This window comes from Heterocephalus glaber, unplaced genomic scaffold (genome assembly GCF_053883595.1).
Source record: "Heterocephalus glaber isolate CG9 unplaced genomic scaffold, H.glaber_assembly_v1.0 deba00001532, whole genome shotgun sequence".
Classification (NCBI taxonomy): domain Eukaryota; kingdom Metazoa; phylum Chordata; class Mammalia; order Rodentia; family Bathyergidae; genus Heterocephalus; species Heterocephalus glaber.
Window position 1 is genome coordinate 9828304 of NW_028258330.1, and position 25996 is coordinate 9854299.

Here is a 25996-nt window from a genome sequence, read left to right on the forward strand (position 1 = left end):
ACTGTCACTGGCTGCTATCAAAGGAAAATGGTCATTACTGAAAGGCCAGGAGCTTCTGTGAATGGGAATAAATGTGAGCCTGACCACACCAAAGACTCTTATAGGCAACACTTTCACAGGCTCAGACATGTCACTCCAAGCCATTCATTTGCCCTGCATGTTGTCTGAATTCATGGTCCTTGAATGTAGTTGTTGCAGAAGTCTCAGAAAGAAATAAAGAGACACAGAGTTTGGATAAAATAATAAAATTTCTTCTCGCGAGTGGACGGGAATGCCAGAAACTAGTCTGGTCAATATCCACCCCCCTTTGTTCAGCATTTCCCTTTTTATATCCTTTTTAGCCATTATCTCATCCCTAGTGGTCTTTGATATGTAAATACAATTTCAGTTCCTATTTACAAGTCACAGACACAAGATAGGCCATATACATTGTAAATTCACCCTGGCCTGGTAACTTTGTTAGGTTAATGAAGTTACTAGTTAGAGTCAGATAATCCTTTTCCCTTAAACAAGGAGTTAAGGGAAAAGCAAATCTTAAAAGAACACATTACTTATTTTGCTTCTACAACTACCTTAATATTCAATCTATTAAGTTATCTAAAACTTTTCCATATCATAGTAATTAAACGTAGGAAAATCCTGGCACTATTAAGTAGCATCTCTAAGGTTATCAGTATGATAAGAATAATTTTTAATACCATATGGAACAATTTTTAGTATATGGAGTAATTTAGTCCACAAGCTATGAAACAAATCGTAGACTTCTGGGTCTATGAGGGTGAGAGGGTAAGAAATGCTAGTCTTTCACTAAAATATTAACTTTCTCCATGTAAGTGTAATTGAGAAAAATGTGTACTACTCTTTGCTGGGTTTTAACTATAAATAAAAACAACTAATTACTAAACAATTTGACAATTGTTTTGCGAGACAAACATTACCTTCGAGACAAATTAATGTTAGCTACTCATTAAAAAAAACTTAGAATGATTTTGACATTTTAAAAATTTCTAATGGAAAAACAATTTGGTAAATTGTCATAGTTTTTTGGGTTTTTTAACCTGCATGAACACTTTATTTATTTATTTATTTGCTTAAATTCTTTTATTGGTACATTTTAGGTATACAGTATGTTTACATTTATCATTGGGTGCTTGTACCTATACATGATGTATCTTGGTTCTTATTTTTTCCCCATTACCTGTGCACCCTTCACCCCCTCCACCCTTCCCTATTTACATAGACTTTGTTTCCATTTTTTTCTTTTCTCATAATTTTTCCTTTCCCTTCTTTCCTCTCCTCTTCACCTTCCACTTCCCCTACCTCTTTGGACCTTTTCTTCCTATTTCAAATTATCAATGGAGTACTACTCAGCCATAAAGAATGAGAAACTAGAGACATTTATAGCTAAATGGGTGCATATTGAGGCCATGCTCTTAAGTGAAATAAATAGGACACACGTGTAAATACCGAATAGTTTCTCTCGTGTGAGAAACTGAAAGTGTAAATTAGGATTAAAATAAATAATTGATAATTCATATAGTTTTTTGTTTATTTGTCTTCATGGTTCTTTGAGCATAAGAGATTTTGCTCTGAATATGTGTGTCCAGTGTGAACAAGTAGGGATTTTACTCATGCACCTTCATAAGATCTGGTAATGTTTTAGATAGTCATGAGATAAGGGGCATTTTGAAAATATTAGATGAGTTTCACATCATGCTAAAACATTCTCATGAAGAATAATTAAAATGTACTTATGACATCAAGTTTTGGTGGTTCAAATTGTCTTAATTTAAAGAGAGAAGAAAGTAATTCTTCGCAGATAATGTAGATTAAGGGTGTAGTGGAGATTCCAAGTGGCTTTTTAAAAAGGAAAATAAAACAGGACAAAATTCAGATGTTTCAGAAAGGATCTTATGGTGAAAAATAGATTGCTCTCCACTCAAGTCTCTTTGTCAATCAGTTCCCTCTACAGTAGCAACCACTGATGCCAGTGCCAAAGACAATTTTTCAGAAAGATCTTATATGTTTACAAACAGGTTCATATGTGGCCTCCCCTTCTTTTTCCATAAAAAGGGCAGCACCATCTCTATGTATTATTTTCTATCTGATCTTTTTTTAAAGCTAAACTGTCTTGTAGATTAGTGTTTTTTCAAATGGTGTCATGTCATACGAATGAATTCTAGTTATTTTAGTGAATTATAAGCACAATCTCCTAAATGAGTATGTTATAAAGAAGCCTGTTGAGTCGATCAGTACATTGTAAATAAAAGGGAAATGTTATTTTGTGAAATTTCAGTTATAAATAAATGTGTACTTTAAGTGGCAATGTGTGGAGTGTTCTTTTTCTTCTTCATTTTAGTATGGTTTTTGTTTGAACTGTTCATGGTCAAAAATTTTGAAAACCACTTAGTATAGATGGTCTCATATCACCCAGATAGAGCATCCTCCTTTTGTTGTTGTTTTATTTTTTTTTAAATTAGATGTTTGTTATGCAGAATAGTGGGCTTCTTGTGGTGTGCTTGTACATACACATAACATGCTTTGATAATTTCCACCTCCTTTACCCTCTTTCCTCCCTATCCCTTGTCTCCCCAATAGTTTTCTTCTACTTTCATATTCTCCTGCCACCCTTTTTTAGATTCCACAAATGGAAGGAAGCATACAACATTTGTCTTTGTCAGTCTGGCTTATCTAAGATTAATATATATTATATATACAATATATCACATTTTCTTTATCCATTCATCTAGTTGGGGGACACTTAGGCTGTTTCTGTAGCTTAGCTATTCTGAATTGTGCTGCAGTAAACATGGGTGTACAGGTGTTTCTGTTGTATGCTGGCTTTAACAATACACCGATGAGTGGTATAGCTGCATCAAATTGCAGTTCTCTATTTAGTTTATTTTAGGAACCTCCATACTGACTTTGATAATGGCTATACTATTTACATTCCCATCAACAGCGTATTAAGTGCCCCCCTACATCCACATAAGAATTTGTTGGTTTTAAAAAATTCTTCATGATGGCTTTTCTGTCTGGTATGAGATAGAATCTCAGTGTAGTTTTGATTTGCATTTCCCTCATAGCTAAAGATGTTGAACATTTTTTCGTATACCTGTTGACCATTTGTACTTCTTTAAATGAGGGCCTGTTTCATTCATTTGCCCACTTATTGATTTTGGAGTTGTTATTTTTAGTTCTTCATATACTCTATATGTTAATATTATTTCAGAAGAGTAGCTGTCAGTGATTTTCTCCTGTTCTACAGGCTGTCTCTTCACTTTGTTTCCTTTGTATTTTCCTAGGCTATTGAAATCTTATTCAGGAAGTTGTTACCTGTTGCCTATGTGTTGATGTGTTTCCTTTATGGTTTCTTCTAGTAGTTTTAATGTTTTAGGATTACACTTAGGTCTTTGATTTTGAATTTATTTTTGCACAGGGTGAGAGATAAGGATCTACTTTCAGTCTTCTCCACATGAATAACCAGTTGTTAAAAGAGGCCGTTTTTTTCTCTGATGTATGGTTTTGTCCCTTTTATCAAGAATCGGTTGTAGCTGTGTGGTTTTGTTTTGTGTTCCCTATTCCACTGGTCTACATATCTATCTATATGTCAGTGCAATTTGTTTTTGTTTCTATGGATGCATAGTATATTTTGAAATCAAGTATTGTGGTGCCTCTAGCATTGCTCTTTTTTACTGGGGTTATTTTGGCTGTTCTGGTTCTTTTGTGCTTCCATATGAATTTTAGAATTGTTTTGTCCAGTTTTATGAAAAATATCATTAGTATTTTGTTGAAGATTACAATCACTGAATCTGTTGGTTACTTTTGCTAATATGGCCATTTTAACTATTAATTCTGCTGATCTGTGAATGCGGTAGGTCTTTGTATCTTCTTCAGTTTTTTTATTTAGTGCTCTTTAATTTTCACTGTAGAAGTCTTTCACTTCCTTGGTTAAGTTGACTTCTACTTAGATTTTTTTTTTTCTTTTTTCTGGTACCGGGAATCAAACTCAGATCTTTTTTCTGGTACTCGGAATCAAACTTGCACTTGCTAGGTGGGTCCAGTGCCACTGAGCTACACTCCTGGCCCTTACTTACATATTTTTAAGCTATTGTGAATGAAATTGTTTTTCTGATTTATTTCTCAGCGAGTTTATTATTCGTGTAGAAAAGCTATTGATTTTTTGATGTATGTTGAATTTGAATCCTGCCACTTTGATAAATTTGTTTAGCAGACCTAAAAGTCTTCTGGTAACTTTTAGGATCTTCTAAATAAAGGTTCATATTGTCTGCAAGTAGGGATACCTTAACTTCTTCCTTTGCCATTTGTATCCCTTTACTTTCTTTCTCTTGCCTTATACCTCTGGCTAAAGTTAAGTACTATAATGAACAGAAGTGGTAAAAGTAGAGACCCTTCTCTTGTTTCTGACTTCCCCATTCACTGTGTTAGCTGTGGTTTTTTTGTATTTTATAGTGGTTGTTACATTGAAGTAAGATTCTTCTGTACCTAATTTTTTTGAGTCTTTTATTATGAAGGGATGTTGAATTTTGTCAAAGGCTCTTTCTGCATCTACAGAGATGATGTGCGATATTCTTGATTTTATTTATGTGATATATTAAATTTATTGAATTGTATGTGTTGAACCATTTTGCATCTCTGAGATGAAACCCATTTGATTATAGTATATGATAATGTGTTGTTGAATTCTGTTGGCAACAATTTTATTGAGAAATTTTGCATTTATTTCATTTGTTAATTTAATTGTTGGATGGTATGTATTCCATTAGAGTACCATAGTTACCTCATATATCTATCTACCAGTAAACAATGTGTTTTCAGTTTCTTGATAATTAAAACTGCTTCAGTGAATATTCTTACATATATTTAATACATGTAAGAGCATATTCATAGAATAAATACTTAGAAGTAAAATTGTTAGATCAAAGGTCCATATGTAATTTTAAAAACATGTCCAGTCCTCCTTCTTGCTAAATTCCATATTTGTTAATTTTCCTACTTGCTAAAATTTATTTGTATCCCCTCATCAGTATTTTGAATATTTTCATAGTCATTTGATGTTAAAGCGGTGACATTTTTGAATCTCCTGACATGCACATTCCCAGTGGAAGTGAACAGTATGACCTTACACCTTTTTTTTTTAGCTTTTTTTCTGTAAATGTGTGCTTTACATGGTCTGTTAGTGCCATATTTTCTACATCTTTTGCTTTTTGTTGATGATTTAATTTTTTCAAATGCCTCTCATGCATAATGCTAAAGTGCTTCTAGTGTTCCAGTGTGCAGGAGAGTAGTGGTGTCTCAGAGAGAAAATGAGCTTCCCTCAGGCATGAGCTATGGTGCTCTTGGCTGTGAATTTATTGTTAATGAATGAACAATGTGGAACATCTAGCAAAAGGAAGAGGAAACTCAATCATGTATGTGTGAGGCTGCTTCAAACAGTGCTAAGGTAATATTTCTATATGAAGATATGTAAAGCATGGGAAAGCAGTTGAATTTGTATGTTGATGAAATGTTTGTATGTTGATGATCAATTTGGGAAAACAAAACAAAACAAAAAAACCCTGTGGACAATATTGTAAGACTCCTGAAAGTCAAGTTTCAGGCACACCAACCTGGAGCCAAGAAAATGTTAAATCCTTGTTGGCTGGCATTTTATTGTAAAGAAATACTGCATTAAATTTATTATTTATAAGAAATATATATGAAAGAAGATTTCTTTAAACAAATACACATAATATAGCGTTATTTATTGATAAGTTGTTGAAAATGTTGAGGGCAGAGGGCACCAGAAAATTGTTACTGTGTTCCCTCTTGGAAGAACAGCTCAGGGTTTGCTAATTTGATGCTCATCACAACTTTATAGAACATATCTACTACACATTATGAGACTGTATTTTCTTTTTGTACCAGGAATCACATTCAGGATCTCACGCTTGCCAGGCAGGTGCTATACCGCCGAGTGAGCCACATCCTTGGCCTGAGACTATATTTTAAATAGCTATATTTTCACCATCATTTTATATAGTCTTATGTGACTACTGATTTCTTCACTCTGAGCTTATTCAATATTTCAAACCTTTTGATGTGTGAAACCTGATAGTTGAATAATGGTATCTTGTGATTTGAATTTGCATTTCTTTTAGGATGAGTAAGGTAGAGCAGCTTTTCATGAGTTTTGAAGACATTCATATTCCCTTTCCTTATCTTCTTTTTGCTTTTTCTTTGGATATTGTTATGTTCTTACTGATTTGGAGCAGACTTTTATATATTGAGAAAATTAGCCATTTGTGTTATGAATTGTACGTATTTCCCCAAATTTGTCATTCATTTCTTAACTTTTTCCCCTATGGGGCAAAAGAATACACTATGTAGATATACACGATATGAAATCTCCTACACTAAAGAACCCTCAAAAAATAAACAAAAATGCTCTTTTATCTCTGCTGATTAAATTTCAGAGTAATAGGATGATGGAAGAACATAAGTTTTGAGTCCCAAGAATTTAGCTTGAATTCTAGTTTGTGCACTTGCTAAGTGACCGAAGCCATTCTGTGCTCCTTCCTGAGCCTCAGGTTCCCTGGCCAGACTTGGCTGAGTTCTGCAACACAAGATAATGTCTTGCTCACGACAGATTCTCAATGTTAGTTTCTCCAGTTCCTGCTTCCCTGACATCCTCTACTAGGAAATAATTTATTAAATTAACTTGCATTATACATGTACTCAAAGTAATAAAATTGTTTCTTTTCAAAAGCATTCTACAATGTATAGACGAATCTGAGTTTCTCAATCTCGCCTGAATTAATAATGATCATTACACATGAATTTGAATTGTTAGTTTTGAAGATAATGTGTCAGCACAATGTATTGCTTATGGGGGTAGTGAATATTTGTGAAAACAACGAAAAATGAATTTCTACACATTGAGTTACTTTAAGAACTGTGTGTTGGCAAAAGCCTATAAACCCAGTACATTGGGAGGCTGAGGCAGGAGGATCACAAGTTCATCCTTCTTTTCCATGATTATACTGACTGTATTTCTAGGACTTTTTGTTGTTGTTATTTGGTTATTTTGTTTACCTTTTCCAGCCAATTCCCGAGCAGTTACCAATTTAATGTTTAGAACAAAATGAGAAATAGTAACTTCAAAATGCCTTAACTTTGTACTTGAATATAATTCATTGTCACTACTCTATGGGGAGCTTTAGTAAGAGTTGAGTGCCTTTGCTTGGTTAGGAAATTTAGAATATCCTGGATCTCGCTCTGGACTTCCAGATTTTTAAAGTTCAGAGCAGATGTATGTGAAAGGAAAAACATCTGGTGACTAGAACTTGCTTCATGTGTGATGCTGTTTTCCTGCACTCCTCAGCCAAGTGTCTGCTGAGCAGGTTGGCGGGTTTGATTATTAATTAATGATGAGGGAATGAGCTGTGTATCCGAGGAGCTCAGTTTTGCTCCTTACTGCTTCTTTCTTCCCCACATTTCTGGCAATACCTTCAGAGCCTAAGACCACTGATCCCACAGTTGTGTCTCAACTCAAACACTTGTCTTCAGGCATAATTAGCTCAGAGATATAAATGGATGGCCAGGGCCAGAGGGCTTAGTATTGTGCAATGTAGTTTTATTATCAGGGATTTTTGAAATATCTGTTGGAAAAGTACACCAAGCCTTTTAAAATGCAGAATTTCAAAAGTATGTACTTACTTGAAGTTGACAGAGTTTTGTGCATATTCTTGTCTATTTAAATTTTTCATTTTATAGCATTTTACATATTTTCAGAATTATAGGAAAGCTGCATTAATAGTGTAAGGGGCACCATGATTTCTTTCCTCAGATCTACCTGTTGTTTTCATTTTCTTCCATTTGTTTCTCTCACCCTTTACCTTCCTTTTCAGACAAACATGTCCACATGCACATATACACATGCACACACACACACACACACACACACACACACACACATTCAAATGTGCATTTTTTCCTGATGTCTGAACAAGAAGAAGATATCAGCCTCTTTTACTCTCAGTGCCTCAGTATGTATTTCTTAAGAACAAGGCCATTCTTCTAAATAATCACTGTACATATCAAAATCCTAATGTTTAATATTGTTACAACATTACTGTCTTAACCATTTTCACCTGTCAGCAGTTGTCTCAATAACATTTGTTCATTGTCACTCCGGTCCAGGGTAAAATCCAGGATGATACATTGCATTTAGTATCATGTGTCCTTTAAATGGGAATATTTTCTTGACTTAATGTTTTTTAATTTGACAGTTTTGAAGAGTTCAAATGAATTATTGAATGTTGCTATATCTCTTTGGTATTTCTTCATTCAATTGTGGTTGGGCATTTTTGTCAAGAATGCCACAGAAGTAGTGTTGCATATTAAAGAGTCTTATCAAAAGGCATGGTTTTGGTGAAATTATCTTTGATAGTTTGGCTAAGTTAGAGTCCATTGAGTTTTTTCACATTGAACTTATACTTTCTCACTTTATATTTAATCAGAAATTTGTGAAGAGATACTTTGATACTATAAATACCTGGTCCTTCTTCAAATCTTCACCTACTAGGTTTAGCAACCATGAGGATTTTCTCTCTTATTTTTTTTTTATTTATTAATTGGCTTTCTGCTGCAAAGAAGACCTTGACTCCTCTGTCATTTATTCATTATTTGTTTGGATCAGTGTGAACTCGGGTTCTTATTTTGTTTGGTGGTTATAATTGATTGCTCTCATTTACTTTGATAGACACAGATTTCGCCAGTGGGAGCCCTTCAAACTGACCCCTCAGTCTTTTTGATAAGTCTTTTTCATTCTTTGAGCATTTCCTTACTTTTTTGGCACATGATAGTTCAGTTGCACTTTATATTTTCTTTCTTCTCTGGAATCAACATTTCTCCACAGAATCTTTGTTCCTTTTCCTGAAGAATGATATTTAGAAACCGAGACTTGGGGTGTGTGTGTGTGTGTGTGTGTGTGTGTGCGCGTGTGTGTGTATTTTGAAAGAAACTATGCTATGAAATATTACATTTACTAAATCATTATGTACAATGTATATGAATGTACGTGTGTTTAATGTTATGTTTCAAACAGAAGAGCGTTTATTTTACATGTAATAATCATAAGTTTTGACAAGAAAGAAATACATTTTTCATTTCACAGTGGATGGCATTACACAGTTTTGAGTACTAAATCATCTTGACATTTATGAAGGAGCAAATGGAAAGTGGGGAACTGAGTGTGTTAAATATAAAGCTATCTTTAACTGTTCTATTAAAAAGCAAAGATTTATTTTCCATCTGTGATCTGAATATGCCTATTTGTGTTCTCTTTCACGCAGTGGAATTTCTGTGGAGCCACACAACGGAGAGCATGTGTGTTGGATATATGTCAGCCCAGGATGGGAAAGCCAAGGTAAGCGGGAAAAACTGGGTCATAACCTGAAAACCTTGTAGCCATCATATAAGCCTCTAAACTGGGTAAGGTGATATGGACGAGCCTTTTCACCTCCCTTGGGTGATGATTTTTAAACAAATCAGATTGAGAGAAAAAATTCTAAAGAAAATCAGCAGATCTTTTTGCTTTAGGTGATGGAACGTGGGGAAATAGAAAGAACCTTTTTTTCTTTTTCCCTTTTGCTCCTTTTTGCCCATCATGTATACCCATGCAAGAGGAAACCGAGGATTGGGAAGAGAAAATAAGAGCAAAGCTGATGAGCTGACATAGATAGGAGTGTTGGAACAGATACAGGAAACTGAAGCAAGGTAGAATTAGCCCCTGGAAAGCATCTCTGTATGTTTGATGGCAGAGGTGGCTGGCATGCTTGCAAGTACAGTCTGGCTCATGAGTCAGTGTCTTCTGGCATGAACTGGCATCATGTCTTCATGGGCAGAGGCAACAGGTTTTGGCTCTGTGTGCTGTGTGCCTGTGGCATATGTCCCTCAGTGAGTCACAACAATCACACAGATGCCCATGCCTCAATTCTGGAGTTGGTTGGCTTTCCTGGACTCATGACTGTTAGTTAAGCCTGGGAGTAAAAAACGTAATTTATGTGTTTTATTTTATATTGGCCTCATATTCTTCTTTTTCATAAAGTTTTTCAAAACAGCTGTGGCATGTGACATTTACTTGGCATTAAAGTACCTCAGTTGCAAAGTTATGAAGTTGGGCAGCCTATTTTTTTTTTTGAAGGAAATGATTTACTTTACATATTTGGAAATAAATAACAAGTAAGGAAACTTCTGGTACAAGCTGTCTGGTACAGATTGAATCATGAACAAATAAAGGATAAATGATACTTTGGTAACACTCTGTGTATGTGAGAGTAGTCCTCTAAGATTTATATTGCCTACTAATACCATAGACATCTTATTTTGTGTAAGTAAACTCTATGATGTTCATTCAGGGATGAAATTGCCTAACACAAGTACTCAGAATGTATCCCAGTCATTAAGCAATGCATGCCTATATTTCACTGTTTACTTGTCATATATACTCATCCATATTGATATCTATATATTATCTAGTAGCTAATAGTGCCACAGGACTTCTGTGAATACAGTATATAAGTACATTTGATCAGAAAAGGATTGGCTTATATTTATAAAAATATTACTGAGATTTCCTGTTTTTTCTCACTTTTATATGATACACTATATTGTATTAGCAGACCTGTTTCGTAAGAAAATGCATTGATTGCTTTGTTTCATATTCTGTAGAAAAGGAAATTATACTCATACATTTTAAAGGTGATTTAAAGGTTTAGAGCAGCACTGATAGAATTTCTGTGATGATTTGAAACAGTTTTTATCTGTATTGTCTAGCCACATGTGGCTGTTGACTACTTGAAATATGGCTAGTATGATTCAACTGAATTTTAAGCTTAATTTAAATACTCATAAATAGCTTGTAGCTATTATATTAAACAGTGTAGGTTTAAACAATGATTGAGCAAGGGTTATTGAAATAATATTTTTAGAACTTTTTTTCTTACCAGTGAAAAAGCAGTTGTCAAATATAAAGCCACAAGAATCATTACACAAGAATGGGTCACAGCCATTTAAATTTCTCTCATACTTTATATATTGATCTCGAACCAAGGTTGCTTTTTAATCAAAGAATATGTAAGAGATAGACTTTAGTATTGAGTCCAGTCTGGTGGGGTATGGTCATATTATAAACTTTTTTGTTATAAACATGTCATAAATTCATATGGAACTTTTTTGTTATCCTGCTGGTGGCCTGTGGAAGACACTTTATCATGTAGCATGATATATGAGTAATAAAGAAAGTGGCAAGACAAGCATTGAGCCCAAGGATGTTTGGGCTCCAGTTGTATTGCTTGGTATCTGGTGCATGTGCTTTTCATATTGTTGGTAAATACTCCAGCTGGTAGTCTCCTTTGGGCCAGCATCTACAGCTGCTCTTCTCGCCTCATTTGCAAGTTATGTTTTTGACCTTATTTGTAAAGAGTTAATTCTCCCCTTATTCCCTCTTTGCATCTGTGACTACAGATGCTTTCCAGAAAAACAAAACAACAGCAACATTAATGCTTTGGCTGCTAAATTCTATTGAAACGAGGGAAGGAGGGAAGGAAGGAAGGAAGGAAGGAAGGAAGGTAGGTAGGAAGGTAGATTGATTTCTTTTGTCCTGAAGGCTGGAATATTATTTTATTGCCAGGTAGACAAAGTTATAGATGAGAAACTGAGCTTTAAAATAGGGAGTTATTAAGAAGTCTGTATCTTCTAAGATACCACTCCTGCCCCTGCACCCCCTCCCCTCACACACTTGGGGTTTCTAGCTTCTATGAGAGAACTGTATTGGGTGGCACATCTATTTAGCACAATGATTGGTTTGTTAGTATGTATGTTGCCCATAATACAGAGAGCCATGATAGCAAAATGAATAAGGAAGCATCTTTAAAACATTTTTTAATTTAAAAGCTATTTTTTAGTTTAAAAAATGATTTTGCTCTGTGAGCAGCCTTTTTTTTTTCTTTAAAGGAAATGATTTATTTTACATAGTTGGAAATACCAAATAAGGAAGCTTCTGGTACAAATAAAAGATAAATAGCATTTTGATCAGTATCACTCTGTGTATGTGAGAGTAGTCCTCTATGATTTATATTGCCTACTGATATCATAGACATTTTATTTTGTGAAAGTATACCTTATGATGTTAATTCAGGGATGAAATTGCCTAACAAAAGGACTCAGAATTTCCAAAAATTGTCTTCTTTCTCCTTGGTACTAAACTTGGACATTAAATCCACATGAACATTTGAACATTTTATGTAAGCTAACTGTATTTAATTCAAGTTAAAACTTTGAATTAAAGCTCATCTCAAAATGGATACTGCTCAGAAAAGGCTGGATAACAATATTAAAGAGACCAGAAGCCATATATAATTTGAATAGGGCTAGGTTTTTTATAAATTTCTTTTTAAAAAAATAATGTTCTTTAATCAACTTGTAAGTACAGAGTCATGTATAGTCACAATAAATTATTTGGAAAATTTTAAACAATGAAAAGAATCCTTTCTACTAATAAAACTTGTTCTTACAATTCTTTAATTTCTAATTTAATTCATTTAACTTAATTTCTAAACCCCTTCTTATAGCATAAAGTAAAGAGGTTTTTCTTTATGGAATCAAATTTAGGGCATTGGTACTAGTTGAATTTAAAAGACAAGTTGTCCATATTCTACCCAGGTAGCAGACACTTAATGAACAGGTTAGTAAAGACTCAGGGTTCATGAACTACTGTAATAATATAGATATTTAAGCTAGCATAGAGCTTATTCAAGTATAAGTGAAATTAGGTTTCTTTTATATGTAGAGGTCATTTCTATAACAATGGAAAAATACTATTAGGAAAATTCATCCTTGAGGAGAAACAGGCTATTATTTAGTTTTAGAGTATCTTTGAGAGATTTATTATCAGTTGTGGAAAAAATAATAACTAGTGAAGAAACTTCAGCAGTACCTCAGCTACATATGTGATGAAAGTCCATACCACAATGAGGGGCAGCTAAATACCATGTACCCCTGGATGTGATAGTCTGATAATGAGGATACAACAACACTTGTATAGTATTCCATTTAGATTGATATAACCTAAACCTAATCATGAGGAAACAGGGGAGCAACCAAAAATAAGAAACATGTTATAAAGACATAAAAGGGAGGCTATGTTCTTCAAAAACATCTATGCCATAAAAGGCAAAGGCTCCAGAAATGTTCCAGATTAAATAATACTGAAGTGATATGACAACTAAATGCAATAGCTATTCTTAGACTAGATTCTGTATGACAGGGGAAAATGCAGTTTACAAAACTGGAATATGGATAGTAAAATGAGTTGCATCATTGTTAATTTACTGAAGTTAATAAGTGCATTGTGATGTATAAGGAAATAGTTATTTTTAGGAAATATACACAAGTATTTGGAGTAAAGGATATATTATGTGGATGGATGGACGAATAGGTAGCAAATTACACACAAATGGGCAGAATGTTAACAATACATGAAATCTTGGTAAAAGTTGTATGGATGGTTATTCTTTGAACTATTCTGTAATTTTAATATTTTTCAGTAAAAGATTTGAGAATACATCAGTCTTGCATATTACAGCACATTAGATGACTTCCCTGGGCTTTGCACTTGAAATGATGCAGTTCAAAAAATAATACCCACTCTTCATTAGATGAATGTAATGGATTAACCATAAAGTACTCAGTATTATATCTCTTACAATATTTTTCAAATTCTTCCTATTGTAGTAAGTCTTATTTTCTGGCTGGCTATAGATGTTAAACTTTTTCATTATTAAAGTGCTATCATTTTGGAATATTGCTCAGTTTTTTATTTTGATTTTTTAATTTACTCAAAAAATATTTGTTTGTGGCTATTCCTCTGCCTTGTGTGCCATGCCTTGTGCCATACTTTGACACATGGTTATGAAACAGGACACATGTTGCCCATGTCATTTTTTCTCTTGCTTATGCCATTGTGTTCCTTGGATTGGGCAGTGGTTTCTTATTTATCACCACAAAAGCATGAGCAACAAAAGAAAAATAAGATATCATAATCAAGAAAGTGAAAAGGTAAGGGCCTTGTATCACTTGAAAATACTCATAGAAAGTTCTTCAGTAACTCAGTATTAAGACACAAGCAGATAAGGGATTTAAATAGACATTTCTCCAAAGAAGATATGTAAATAGCAAATAAATACATGAAAAATGATCAACATCAGTAGTCATTAGGGAAATGCAAATCACAAACCACCATTAGATTCTACTTCCCACTCCAAAAGATGACTATAATAAAGTTGAACAAATTAATGGATGTGGAAAAATTGGAATCCTCATATACTACTGGCGAGAATAGAAAAAATGGTACATCCCTTTTGGAAACAGTTTGACAGGTACTCAAAAAGTTAAACATAATGTTACCATATTACCCTTTTTCCTACTCATAAGTATGTCTCAAGAATATGAAAAAGATATGCCAGGCAAAAAGCGATAGACAAATGCTTATAGTAGCACTATTCATCTCAGCTAAAATATAAGAACACCTCAAATTCCTGTGGTGCCAGTTAATCTTAATTGTCAACTTGACTGGATTAAGAGACTACTAGAGAGGTGCTTGGATCATGGGACATTATGCTCATCAGTGAATTAATCCACTATTGTCCATAGCTGAATGGGCTTTTAGGGGGTGTGATCCTGTGGAGGAGCCTTTAGAGCATGCCTTTGGAGAGTATATGGCTTGCTGGCACTTTTCCCCTGGCCTTTGCTTCCCAGATGCCATGAAGTGAGCAACTTTGCTCTGCTACACCCTTCTGTCATGATGTTCCTACCTTGGAGCCACTAAACATGGACTGAAACTTTGAAATCATGAGCCACATTAAATTTTTCCTTCTTGAAGTTGTAGGTTTCAAATACTTTGTCCCAGTGATGGGAAAGCTGAAAAAATACAGAAAACTAGTACCAGAGAATTGAATTTGTTGGTGTGACTATATCCAACCATACAGTTTGAAAGCATTTGAAGCTGCTTTGTAGGAGTAGTTTGGGAAAATTTGTAGAAACAGGCTGGAGAAGCCCTAGAATGCTGTAAGCAGAGATTGATGGGCAATTCTGGTGGAAGCTCTGAAAACCAAAATACTGATAGGAATGTGGAAAGTAAAGGGTAGACCCACAAGGTTTCAGATTGGAATGAGGACTCTATTGGGAATTATACTAGAGCCCATGTATGTTACATTCTGGCAAAAATTTTGTCAACGTTTTGCTTATGTACTGAGACTTTGTGGGAGGCTTAAGTTTAAGGGGTATGGACTAATTGATCTGGTGGAGGGAATTTCAAGGCTGTTCTGTATTCAGGCTGTGGCATGGGTGGTGAAATTTGAGAATGAAAAGCAGGAGAAAGGTTTTAAAAACTTAAATTTGCATTAAAAAAGAACCACAAATAAAGTTGAGGCCAAAGAAAGTATGGTTACTGAGATTAGTGCCGTGGAAAAGACACCAGTACTTTGAACTGGAGCAAAAAGAAAGATGCATTGAGGGCATCTGAGGAATCAGCAAGATCCTGCTCATGGCAGGCTGAAGGGTATAATGTATACTTTTAATTTGTAAAGAGATATCTTGGGCTGCCTAATCAAGAAGGGCCTCCTAGGGAATTGGTTCCCTAGAGTTCATTTCACCTTGCTCAGCCATTCAGGTAGTCAGAGGCCACTGCAGCCACAGCCAAGGAGCCCAGTACTGCTCCCATTGGCACCAGACCTTGGCATCATCTACATGATACCTGGTTTTACCAGCATGTGGAATGTAAGAGTTGTAGAGCCAGGGAGGCAGCAACCCAGATTTCAGAGAAAGTCCTTGAGGGCCAGGCAATGTGCCCCTGAGAGGTGGGTGTGTAAAGCTATGGAAATGAAGCCAAAGGTGTAGTGGAGACTCCAGAGAGTTGACGATGCCAGCAACGTAAGTGTCTATCCAGAAAGCCATGAATAAAGCCTGCCCAAGGCCATGAATGGAGCAGTCTGTGGGCTGCAACCAGCAAGACCAGAGGTGTGGGGCTACCCAAACACTCTGGAATTCACATCTCACTACCATACCAAGGATGATGGACATGGAGATACAGGACATAATGTTTCTTCGCTGAGTTTAAGTCCTGCTTTGGTCCTATTCTTTTCTATCCCCCATTCTTTTCTTTTAGAATAGGAATGGTAACCCTGTGCCATTTTATCTTAGGAGCAGTTACCATATTTTTAAAATTTTACTAGAGTTCACAGCTAAGAATTTACCTTCAGACTCAGGGAAGACTTTGAACTTGGACTTTTGAGCAGTGCATAAACTGGGCCGATCTTAATTGTCAGCCTTACTGGATTAAGAGAATTCTGGAAAGGTGATTTGCCCCTGGGGACATCACACTTATCAGTGGATTAATCCAGTATGTTCACAGCTGCATGTGCTATGGTGGTGGGATCTAGCTGGAAGAGGTAGGTCACTGGGGGTGTGTCTGTGGAAAACATATTTCTCCATAATGCTCTTCCCCCCGGGGTGTTTCTCAGCTGCCATGAAGTGAGTAGCTTTGCTCTGCCACGCCTTTCTGCCATGATGTTTCTGCCTTGGAGCCAGCTGGCCATGGACTGAAACTCTGAAATTGTGAGCCAAGTTAAACCTCTCCTTCTTTAAGTTGTAAGGTTCAGGTATTTTGTTCACACAACAGGAAAGCTGCACTTATACACCCATTAACTAATAAATGGATAAATAAAATGTGATGTATTTATGCAGTGGAATGCTGTTCAGGTATAAAAAGCAAGACATTGCCGATACATATGATAGCTTGGATGAATTTTGAAAACATAAAGCTAAGTGAAAGGAAACCAGACACAAAAGGCCAAATATTAACTGGGCAAGGTGGTGTACTCTGGGAGGCTGAGTCAGAAGAATCACAAGTTGGTCCAGACTGGGAAATTTAGTGACTTAGTGAGACCTTTTCTCAAAAGGAAAAGCAAAACAAACAAAAAACTAGGGAGGTAGCTTAGAATGAAGGTGTGAAGGCTCTGGGTTTAGTTCCCAGAACACACACACATCCAAAGCCACATATTGTATGCTTTCATTTATATTAAATATTTGCTATTAGAAAATCCATAGAGACACAGTGTAGATTAGTGGTTTCAAGGGGTAAGACGAAGGAGTATGGGGAGTGACTGTTAATGGGTACAGGATTTCTTTTTGAGGTGATAAAAATGGTATGAAATTAGAAATTTACACAACTTTGCCAATGTACTAAAATCCAATAAATTGAACACTTATTTACAAGGTGAGTTTTTTTTTGATATATTAGATCAGTTGAACTGTTAAATACCAACCAACGTAATTCACTGTATTACTAAAAATAGGAAAAAATCATATCTTCATCTTGCTCCTATATGATCATTTCAACTTTCATTCATTATACAGTCTTTTAATACCAGAAATTAGGAGGAATTTTCTGAATCTGATGAGAAGCACCTACGAAAAAACTATAGCTAACATTGTGCTAGTCAGTGAAATACACAACACTTTCTTTCTAACATTGAGAACAAGTAGAGAAGGTGTTTACTCTCATTACTTCTATTCAGTATATTATTTGAATCCCTAATGAGGACAGTAAAGCAAGTAAAACAAGTTAGCGACAAAAGTAGGAAAAGAAATAATAAAAACTGTACTATTCTCAGATGACATGTAATGAATTCTAATGAATGATGTACAAGACCTCTCCTCTGAAAACTGCAAACCCTATCTGAGAGAAATGAAAGAAAACCTAAAGAAGTGGAGAAATATGCCTTGTTTGTGGATCAAAAGACTTAATAATGTCAGGATAGCCACTCTTTCTAGATTTACACACAGAGTCAAAGCAATCCCAGCCACAGTTCTAGCTTTTCAGTTTTTTTAAAATAAGATTTTGACAAACTAGTTTTAAAATTTACATGGAAATTGAAAGGACCTGGAATTGCAAAATTGAACTTTAAACAAGAAGATGAAAGTGAGAGGACTTATCCAATGGATTTTTCTTGTTCTCCGTAAGGCTATTGCAATCAAGGCAATGTTCCTTGACCAAAGAGACAACACTGGACTTGTTGTATCAGAAGCATTGAGATCAGCAAGGGCACCAACTCAGTTTTCTGCAGTTCCACACCATTCCAGGGAAGGAAAGTACTGGGTTCAATAATGCAACAATCTCCCCTCCCCCTGACACTGCAGAAATTATCAAAACAGTATCTCAGAATACAGATGGGAATTCAGGCCTCAAGGAGAAGTAGGATTGGTCCATTGTGGAAGTCCAGAATGATCACTGACAGTGTGGGTGGTGTTTAACATCAGAGGAAAGAATTGTCTTTACTGTAAACTTCCAAAGTGACCAATGAGAAGTTGTATACTCAACTTTAATAAAATATTATTTGAAAAAGAATGGATCCTAATGTGTGTATCTTGCTCAGGTGATCCTCACAAGCTTACCTAAGTGTTTATGTACTTTAAAGTACTATATGCATTTCAAAGTGTTAGCATATTAATTTATTCTTTTTATGTTCATTTAACATTTTATAAAAGATATTTTATTAGTGCCTATTAATTTTACAAACTTGGGTTTCAGTGTGGTATTTTCATATATACATATAACATATTTTGATCATATTCAAATTACCTGTTATACCTATTACTGTCCCTTACACCCTCCCCTCACAGAATCCCCGTCCCCCATTTCCTTTCTCTTAACTAATAATAGTCTTCTTTCTACTTTTATGTCATCCTTTTTAGATTCCACATACTAGGGAAAACATGTGACACTTGACTTTCTCAGTCTTGCTTATTTCACCTAACATGCTATTCTTCAGTTCCATTCTCTTTCCTGCAAAGGACACAATTTTGTTCTTTGTATGGTTGAATAATACTTCAGTGTGTGTGTGTGTGTGTCTGTGTGTGTGTGCACACGTGCACTTGTGTGTGCAACATTTTGTTTATCCATTCATCTATTGATATTTATCAAGCATTACCAGTATTAAACTATTAAAAACATAATTTCTAGCAACTATCATGGGTTTCCCACAATTTCACTTTTAGTTTGTTTAGGGATAGAAAGACTTTATTCCACAGAATTGCTGTTTTAAGGAAATGATTTTTCTGAAATTGAATGAGAACTGATGAAACAGTAATGGCATTGTTATTTATCTTTAGTTCTCTTTTATTTTATTTATAAGGTTTTTGGCTTAGTAAGAGCTTCCTAGTTCTAAGGGTAAAAAATATAACCAAAGTAAAATAGATGACTTTGTGATATTGAGACCATGAAGACAGTAAAAGATTAATCATGATCTGCATTCAGAAAATAAAAGGTCAAAATGAATATAGAATAGGAATAAATGCTTGACTAAATGGTTTTGATTGTCATTATATAAATAAATATTGTGGTGTGTGTGTGAGTATGTATGGTGTAGGGGATTGAACCCAGGGCCTCATGCATGCTAGACAAGGACTCTAGAACTGAGCTGTACCACCACCTAGGAAATCTTTATGACTATTAGTTTTCTCAAACTAATGTCTCATAAAACCATCCTAAATATTTATCTAACTAAAGCAGTTTATAAAACTTCAATAAGAGCGTCCCATATCTAGGGCAAAGTTTCCAAGAGTTAAATAAATTCTCTTCTGTATCTTAAACAAAAACATTATGTTGAGTGAATGAAGCCAATATAAAAGTGTACTTGGAGAATTGTTCCACTTATATGAAGTTTTGGCAAAACTGATGTATGGCTATAGAAATCCAAAACTTCTCAACAAAGGGTCCTAAGAAAATTTGAAGAAATAATAAAAATGTTCTATATGGAAAATTTTCTATTTATGTTTCGGTTTTGTGAGTATACAGATTGTCAGAAGTCATCAAACCTTTTATTTAACATCTATGCATTTTATTGTATATAAATTATGCCTCTATTTTTAAAAGCCTGAAAAAATGGTATTACCAAGACCACACAGACAGAAATTGTGGGGTAATTGAAAAAAATGAGCTTTGAAATTAGTCAGATATGGATTTCAATCCCACAATCCCTGCTTTATAACCTGGGAAGGCTATAACTCTGATCCCTGCTTATCTTTCAAGAGAGAGTCTTCCTGATACTTGGATAGCATGCTGAAAATAAACTGAATAATGTAAGTAAATCACATGTAATAGATGCTGCATGGATTATGATGGGTGGTGGTGGTGATGGTGATGGTGGTAGATGGGAGAAGTGGTGAAGAATCTCTGGGTCATCATGGGCACAGCTCCCTGGGCCTCATTCACACTGGAATTGTGCTTCCAAATGTGCCATTTACCTTGACTATAGTAAGCAATACTGGGAAGCTAACAAAAGACTGCAGGTAATTGAATACATGAAAAACAAACTGTAAGACAGATTTTTCTTCCCCCTCAAGTTAATTTCTAATAGTAGTTAATAATTATATTTTGGCCTGATTAGTCTTATGCCTGATTAGTTTCTTCTAGATAACTCATCTGATGCTGTTCCATAAGCTGATAAATCTATGTGGCCCATAAAATCATGTGGATTTATTAGTGCTCATGGATTTATTAGACTATATTTTAGATTTATCAAGAGCCTCTTAGATACAAGTTGGCCTTTACCTCAACCAAATTTTAAAGTGCTATTTATAATGAAGTCCTCACATTACCCAACAACTGGTTTCTGATCTCTGGCAGGAAGTCAGCTGCCTCAGGATGGTAGGTTAGGTACCACCAAAAATTATGTGCTAAGAAAACATCCTCGACAGCTAAATTTGGCAAGTATACTTACGACAAAGAAACCTGGCTAATCAGTGATTTCACTTGTACCTTTTAAGTTAGCCTAGAATTTCAACTGTAGATAATTGTGTTTCTTTTTCATGTTCTTAGGGCTGCCACCACGTCTCTTAGTTTTGTTTAGAAAGTCCTTTCTTTGGGTTTTTTTTTTTTTTTGTACCGGGGATCGAACTTGGGTCCTTCTGCTTGCGCAGCAGGTGGCGAAACCAATGAGCTAAATCCCTGGCCCTAGAAAGTCCTTTAGACAAACAGAAGATTGCAGAAAATTGAGTACATGAAAGACAAAAGACAGAACTTTCCTCAACCTCAACTTAATTTCTGAATGTAGTTGTTAACTTTATTCTGGCCTAATTCGTCTTTTTTTAAAAATTCTTTTATGGATACATTTTAGGTATACAGTACACTTACATTTATCATTGGGTGCTTGTACCTGTACATGATGTATTTTAGTTCTTATTTTTTTCCCCATTACCTGTGCACCCTTCACCCCCTCCACCCTTCCCTATTTACATAGATTTTGTTTCCATTTTTTTTTCTTTTCTCATAACTTTTCCTTTCCCCTTCCCCTCTCACCACCCCTACACCTTTGGACCTTTTCCTATATCAAATTATGAATTATTCATTTTAATACTTACTTACACTTTCAGTTTTTCACCCTAGAGAAACTATTCGGTATTTACATGTTTGTCCTGTTTACTTCACTTATGAGTATGGCCTCAATATGCATCCATTTAGCTATAAATGTCTCTAGTTTCTCATTCTTTATGGCTGAGTAGTACTCCATTGTCTAAAAAACCCACATCTTCTTTATCCAGTTTCCAGTTGATGGGCACTTGGGCTGTTTTCAAGCTTTAGCTATTATAAACTGTGCTGCTATAAACATGGGTGCGCACATATTGTTGTGGTATGATTCTTTTAATTCTTTTGGGAAGATAACCAGCAGGGGAATAGCTAGGTCAGATGGGACCTCCCACCCTACTTCTTTGAGGTATCTCCATACGGATTTCCACAGTGGCTGCACCAGTCTGCACTCCCACCAACAATGGAGAAGGGTTCCTTTCTCTCCACACCCCCGCCAGCATTTATTAGTTGATTTCTTGATAGCAGCCATTCTTTGTGGGATGAGGTGGAATCTCAGTGTTGTTTTCGTCTGCATCTCTTGAATGACCAGTGATGTTGAACATTTTTTCATATGTTTATTTGCTGCTTTTACTTCTTTGTCTGAGAAATGTCTGTTCATTTCAGATGCCCATTTTTGAATTGGGTCTTTGAATTTGAGGGGTCTGATTTTTTTGAATCCTTTATATATTGTAGATAATAGACCTTTGTCTGAGGTACAGCTGCTAAAAATTTTTTCCCACATTGTAGGTTGTCTCTTAGCTCTTTTGGTGGTTTCTCTTGCAGTGCAGAAGCTTTTTAATAAGATGAGATCCTAGTTGTTGATTCTTTGTGCTAGCTCCAGTGCTACCGAGGTTTTGTTCATGAAGGCTTTTCCTATGACAATGTCTTCAAGAGTTCTACCTAACTTATCTTCCAGCAAGTTTAGTGTTTCTGTCTTAATATTTAGATCTTTAACTCACTTCAATCTTAGTTTAGAGCATGGTGATAGATATGGGTCTAGTTTTAATCTTTGGCAGGTTGAAATCTAGTTTTTCCAACACCATTTATTAAAGAGTCTATCATTCCTCCAGTGAGGGTGATTGGCTCCTTTGTCAAAGATGAGGTGGCTGAGTATGTCTGGAGTTGTTTCTGCATCTTCTAATCTATTCCACTGATCCTCGGGTCTTTTTCTTTGCCAGTACCATGCTGTTTTTATCACAGTAGCTTTGTAGTATAGTTTCAAGTTGGGGATTGTGATACCCCCAGCCATATCTCTGTTGCCTAGAATTGCTTTTGCTATTCTAGGTCTCTTCTGGTTCCAAATGAATTTTTGGATTTTTTTCTCTAGTTCTGTGAAGTATATTGTTGGAATTTCACTCAGCATTGCATTACATCTATATACTAGTTTTGGAAGTATGGCCATTTTCACTATATTGGTTCTTCCTAGCCAAGAACAAGGGATGTCTTTCCATTTTCTGATATCCTCCCCGATCTCCTTTTTCAGAGTGCTGTCCTTTTCAGTGTAGAGGTCTTTTGCTACCTTTGTTAGATTGATTCCTAGATATTTCATTTTTTTGGATGCTATTGTAAAAGGAGTTATTTCCCAAATTTCTCTCAATGAGTCTGATATTTGTGTAAAAGAAGGCTATTGTTTTTTGAGTGTTGACCTTCTAGCCAGCTACTCTACTGAATCTGTCAGTTAGGTCTGGAAGACTTTTGACCGAGTTTTTTGGATCTTCTATGTAAAGTATCTTATCATCAGCAAATAATGACAGTTTCACTTCTTCCTTTCCTATCTTTATTCCATTTATTTCTTTCTCTTTTCTAATTGCTGTGGCTAATGTTTCCAGAACAATATTGAACAAGAATGGTGATAGTGGGCATCCTTGTCTTGTTCATGATTTTAGCATGAAAGTTTTCATTTTTTTACCATTTAGTATGATGTTGGCTGTTGGTTTTTCATAAATGGCCTTAATCAGGTTGCGATAAAGACCTTCTATTCCTATTTTCTGTAGCGTTTTTATCTTGAATGGGTGTTGGATTTTGTAAAATGCCTTTTCTGTGTCTATTGAGATGATCATACTGTTTTTGTCCTTGACTTTGTTAATATAATGTATTACATTTATTGATTTATGAATGTTGAACCATCCTTGCATCCCTGGGATAAATCCGACTTGGTCTGGGTGTATTCTTGATGACCCTCTGTATTCTGTTTGCCAGTATCTTGTTAAGGATTTTTGCATCTATGTTCATTAGGGAGATGTGTTTGTAGTTCTCTTCTTGGGTTGGGTCTTTCCCTGGTTTTGGAATCAAAGTAACACTTGCTTGCAGGAAAGAATTTGGAAGCCTTGCTTCCCTTTCAATTTCCTTGATGAGTTTAAAGAGTAATGGCGATAGTTCTTCTTTAAATGTCTTTTTGAATTCAGCAGTGAAGCCATCAGGACCTGGGCTTATCTTTGTTGGTAAATTTTTTATTACATTTTCAATTTCACTCATTGTAATTGGGGTATTTAGAATTTCTATAATCTTCATTTAACTTTGGTAATTCGTATGTATCTAGGAATCTGCCCATTTCTTCTCTGTTTTCCATTTTATTAGAGTACAAGTTATTAAAGTAGGTATTGATGATCCTCGATTTTTGCTGGGTCTATCGTAACTTCACCTTTTTCGTTCTTTTTTTTTAAATTAAATTATTTTATTGGTACATTGTAGGTATACAGCACAATTACATTTCTCATTGGGAATTGTACCTTTACATAATGCATCTTGTTTCTCATTTTTTTTCCCATTCCTAGCCCTCCCTTCACGCCCTCCACCCTTCCCTATTTACAAAGACTTTATTTCCATTTTTTCCATTTCTCATCATTTTTCCTTTCCCTTGCCCCTCCCACTACCCCTATCCCTTTGGACCTTTTCTTCCTATTTTACATTTTCAATTATTCATTCTAATCATTGGTACATTTTAGGTATACATTATAATGACATTCATCATTGGAAATTTGTACCTTTACATAGTCTCTCTTGGTTCTTATTTTTCACCCTTGCCCAGCCCTCCCTTCAACCCCTCCATTCCTCCCTATTTACAAAGATTTTGTTCCTATTTTTCCATTTTCTCATATTAAACCCATTCCCTTCTATCCTTTCTCCTAGCCCACCTACTTCCTTCCCCTTTGCCCCTTTTCTTCCTATTTCACATTGCCTATTATACATTTAGTCCTTATTTACACTTTCAGTTTCTCACACCAGAGAAACTATTCGGAATTTATTCATGTGTGTCCTATTTATTTCACTTAAGAGTATCGCCTCAATGTGCATCCACTTAGCTATAAATGTCTCTAATTTCTCATTTTTTATGGCTGAGTAGAACTCCATTTTATTAAAAAAACCACATTTTCTTTATCCAGTCTCCAGTTGATGGGCATTTGGGCTGTTTCCAAGTTTTAGCTGTTACAAACTGTGCTGCTATGAACATGGCCACACGTATATCACTGTGGTATGATTCTTTTAATTCTTTGGGGAAGATCCCTAGCAGTGGAATAGCGGGGTCAAATGGGACTTCCAGTCCTAGTTCTTTGAGCTATCTCCATACTGATTTCCACAGTGCTTGCATCAGTCTACACTCCCACCAGCAGTGGAGCAGGGTTCCTCTTTCCCCACAGCCCCGCCAGCATTTCTTATTGGTTGATTTCATGAAAGCAGCCATTCTTTCTGGAGTGAGGTGGAATCTCAGCATTGTTTTCATTTGCATGTCTTGAATAACCAGTGATGTTCAACATTTTTTCATGTATTTATTTGCTATTTCTACTTCTTTGTCTGAGAAATGTCTGTTCATTTCAGATGCCCATTTTTGGATTGGGTCTTTAAATTGGGGAGGTCTGATCTTTTTAAGTTCTTTATAGATTCGAGATAGTAGACCTTTGTCTGAGGAAGAGCAGGTGAAGATTTTTTCCCACATTGTGGGTTGTCTCTTCACACTGCTGGTGGTTTCTCTTGCTATGCAGAAGCCTTTTAATAAGAAGAGATCCCACTTGTTGACTGTGCTAGTTCACAGGCAACTGAGGTTTTGTTCATAAAATCTTTTCCTACAGTAATGTCTTCAAGAGTTCTACCTAACCTCTGTTAGAGCTGGCTCAGCATTTCTATTTTAATATTTAGATTTTTAATCCATTTTGATTTTAGTTTAGTGCATTGTGAGAGATATAGGTCTAGTTTTAATCTTTGACAAGTTGAAGCCCAGTTTTTCCAGCACCATTTATTAAAGAGGCTATCTTACTTCCAGTGAGTGTGTGTGGCTCCTTTATCGAATATGAGATGGCTGAGTGTGTCTGGCATTGTTTCTGCATCTTCTAATCTGTTCCACTGGTCCTCAGGTCTGTTTCTTTGCCAGTACCATGCTGTTTTTATCACAGTAGCTTTGTAGTATAGTTGCAGCTTGGGGATAGTGATACCCCCTGCCATGTCTCTGTTACCTAGAATTGGTTTTGCTATTCTGGGTCTCTTCTTATTCCACATGAATTTTTGGATTGTTTTCTCAAGGTCTATGAAGTA

At 35.5% G+C, this 25996-nt stretch overlaps 1 protein-coding gene across 16 annotated transcripts in view; it reads left to right on the forward strand.

The window, feature by feature from the left end:
- Nucleotides 1-25996, forward strand: part of Tasp1 (taspase 1) — a 408843-nt gene that overhangs the window by 213016 nt on the left and 169831 nt on the right. For all 16 annotated transcript variants that reach the window (XR_015442068.1, XR_002393482.2, XM_087189061.1 and 13 more), the window contains one exon: nucleotides 9357-9430. Coding sequence is in view for 14 of the 16 variants with exons in the window: in XM_087189061.1 (XP_087045187.1) it covers nucleotides 9357-9430 (74 nt within the window). In the remaining 2 variants the exon portion in view is untranslated. The remainder of the gene's footprint in view (nucleotides 1-9356; nucleotides 9431-25996) is intronic.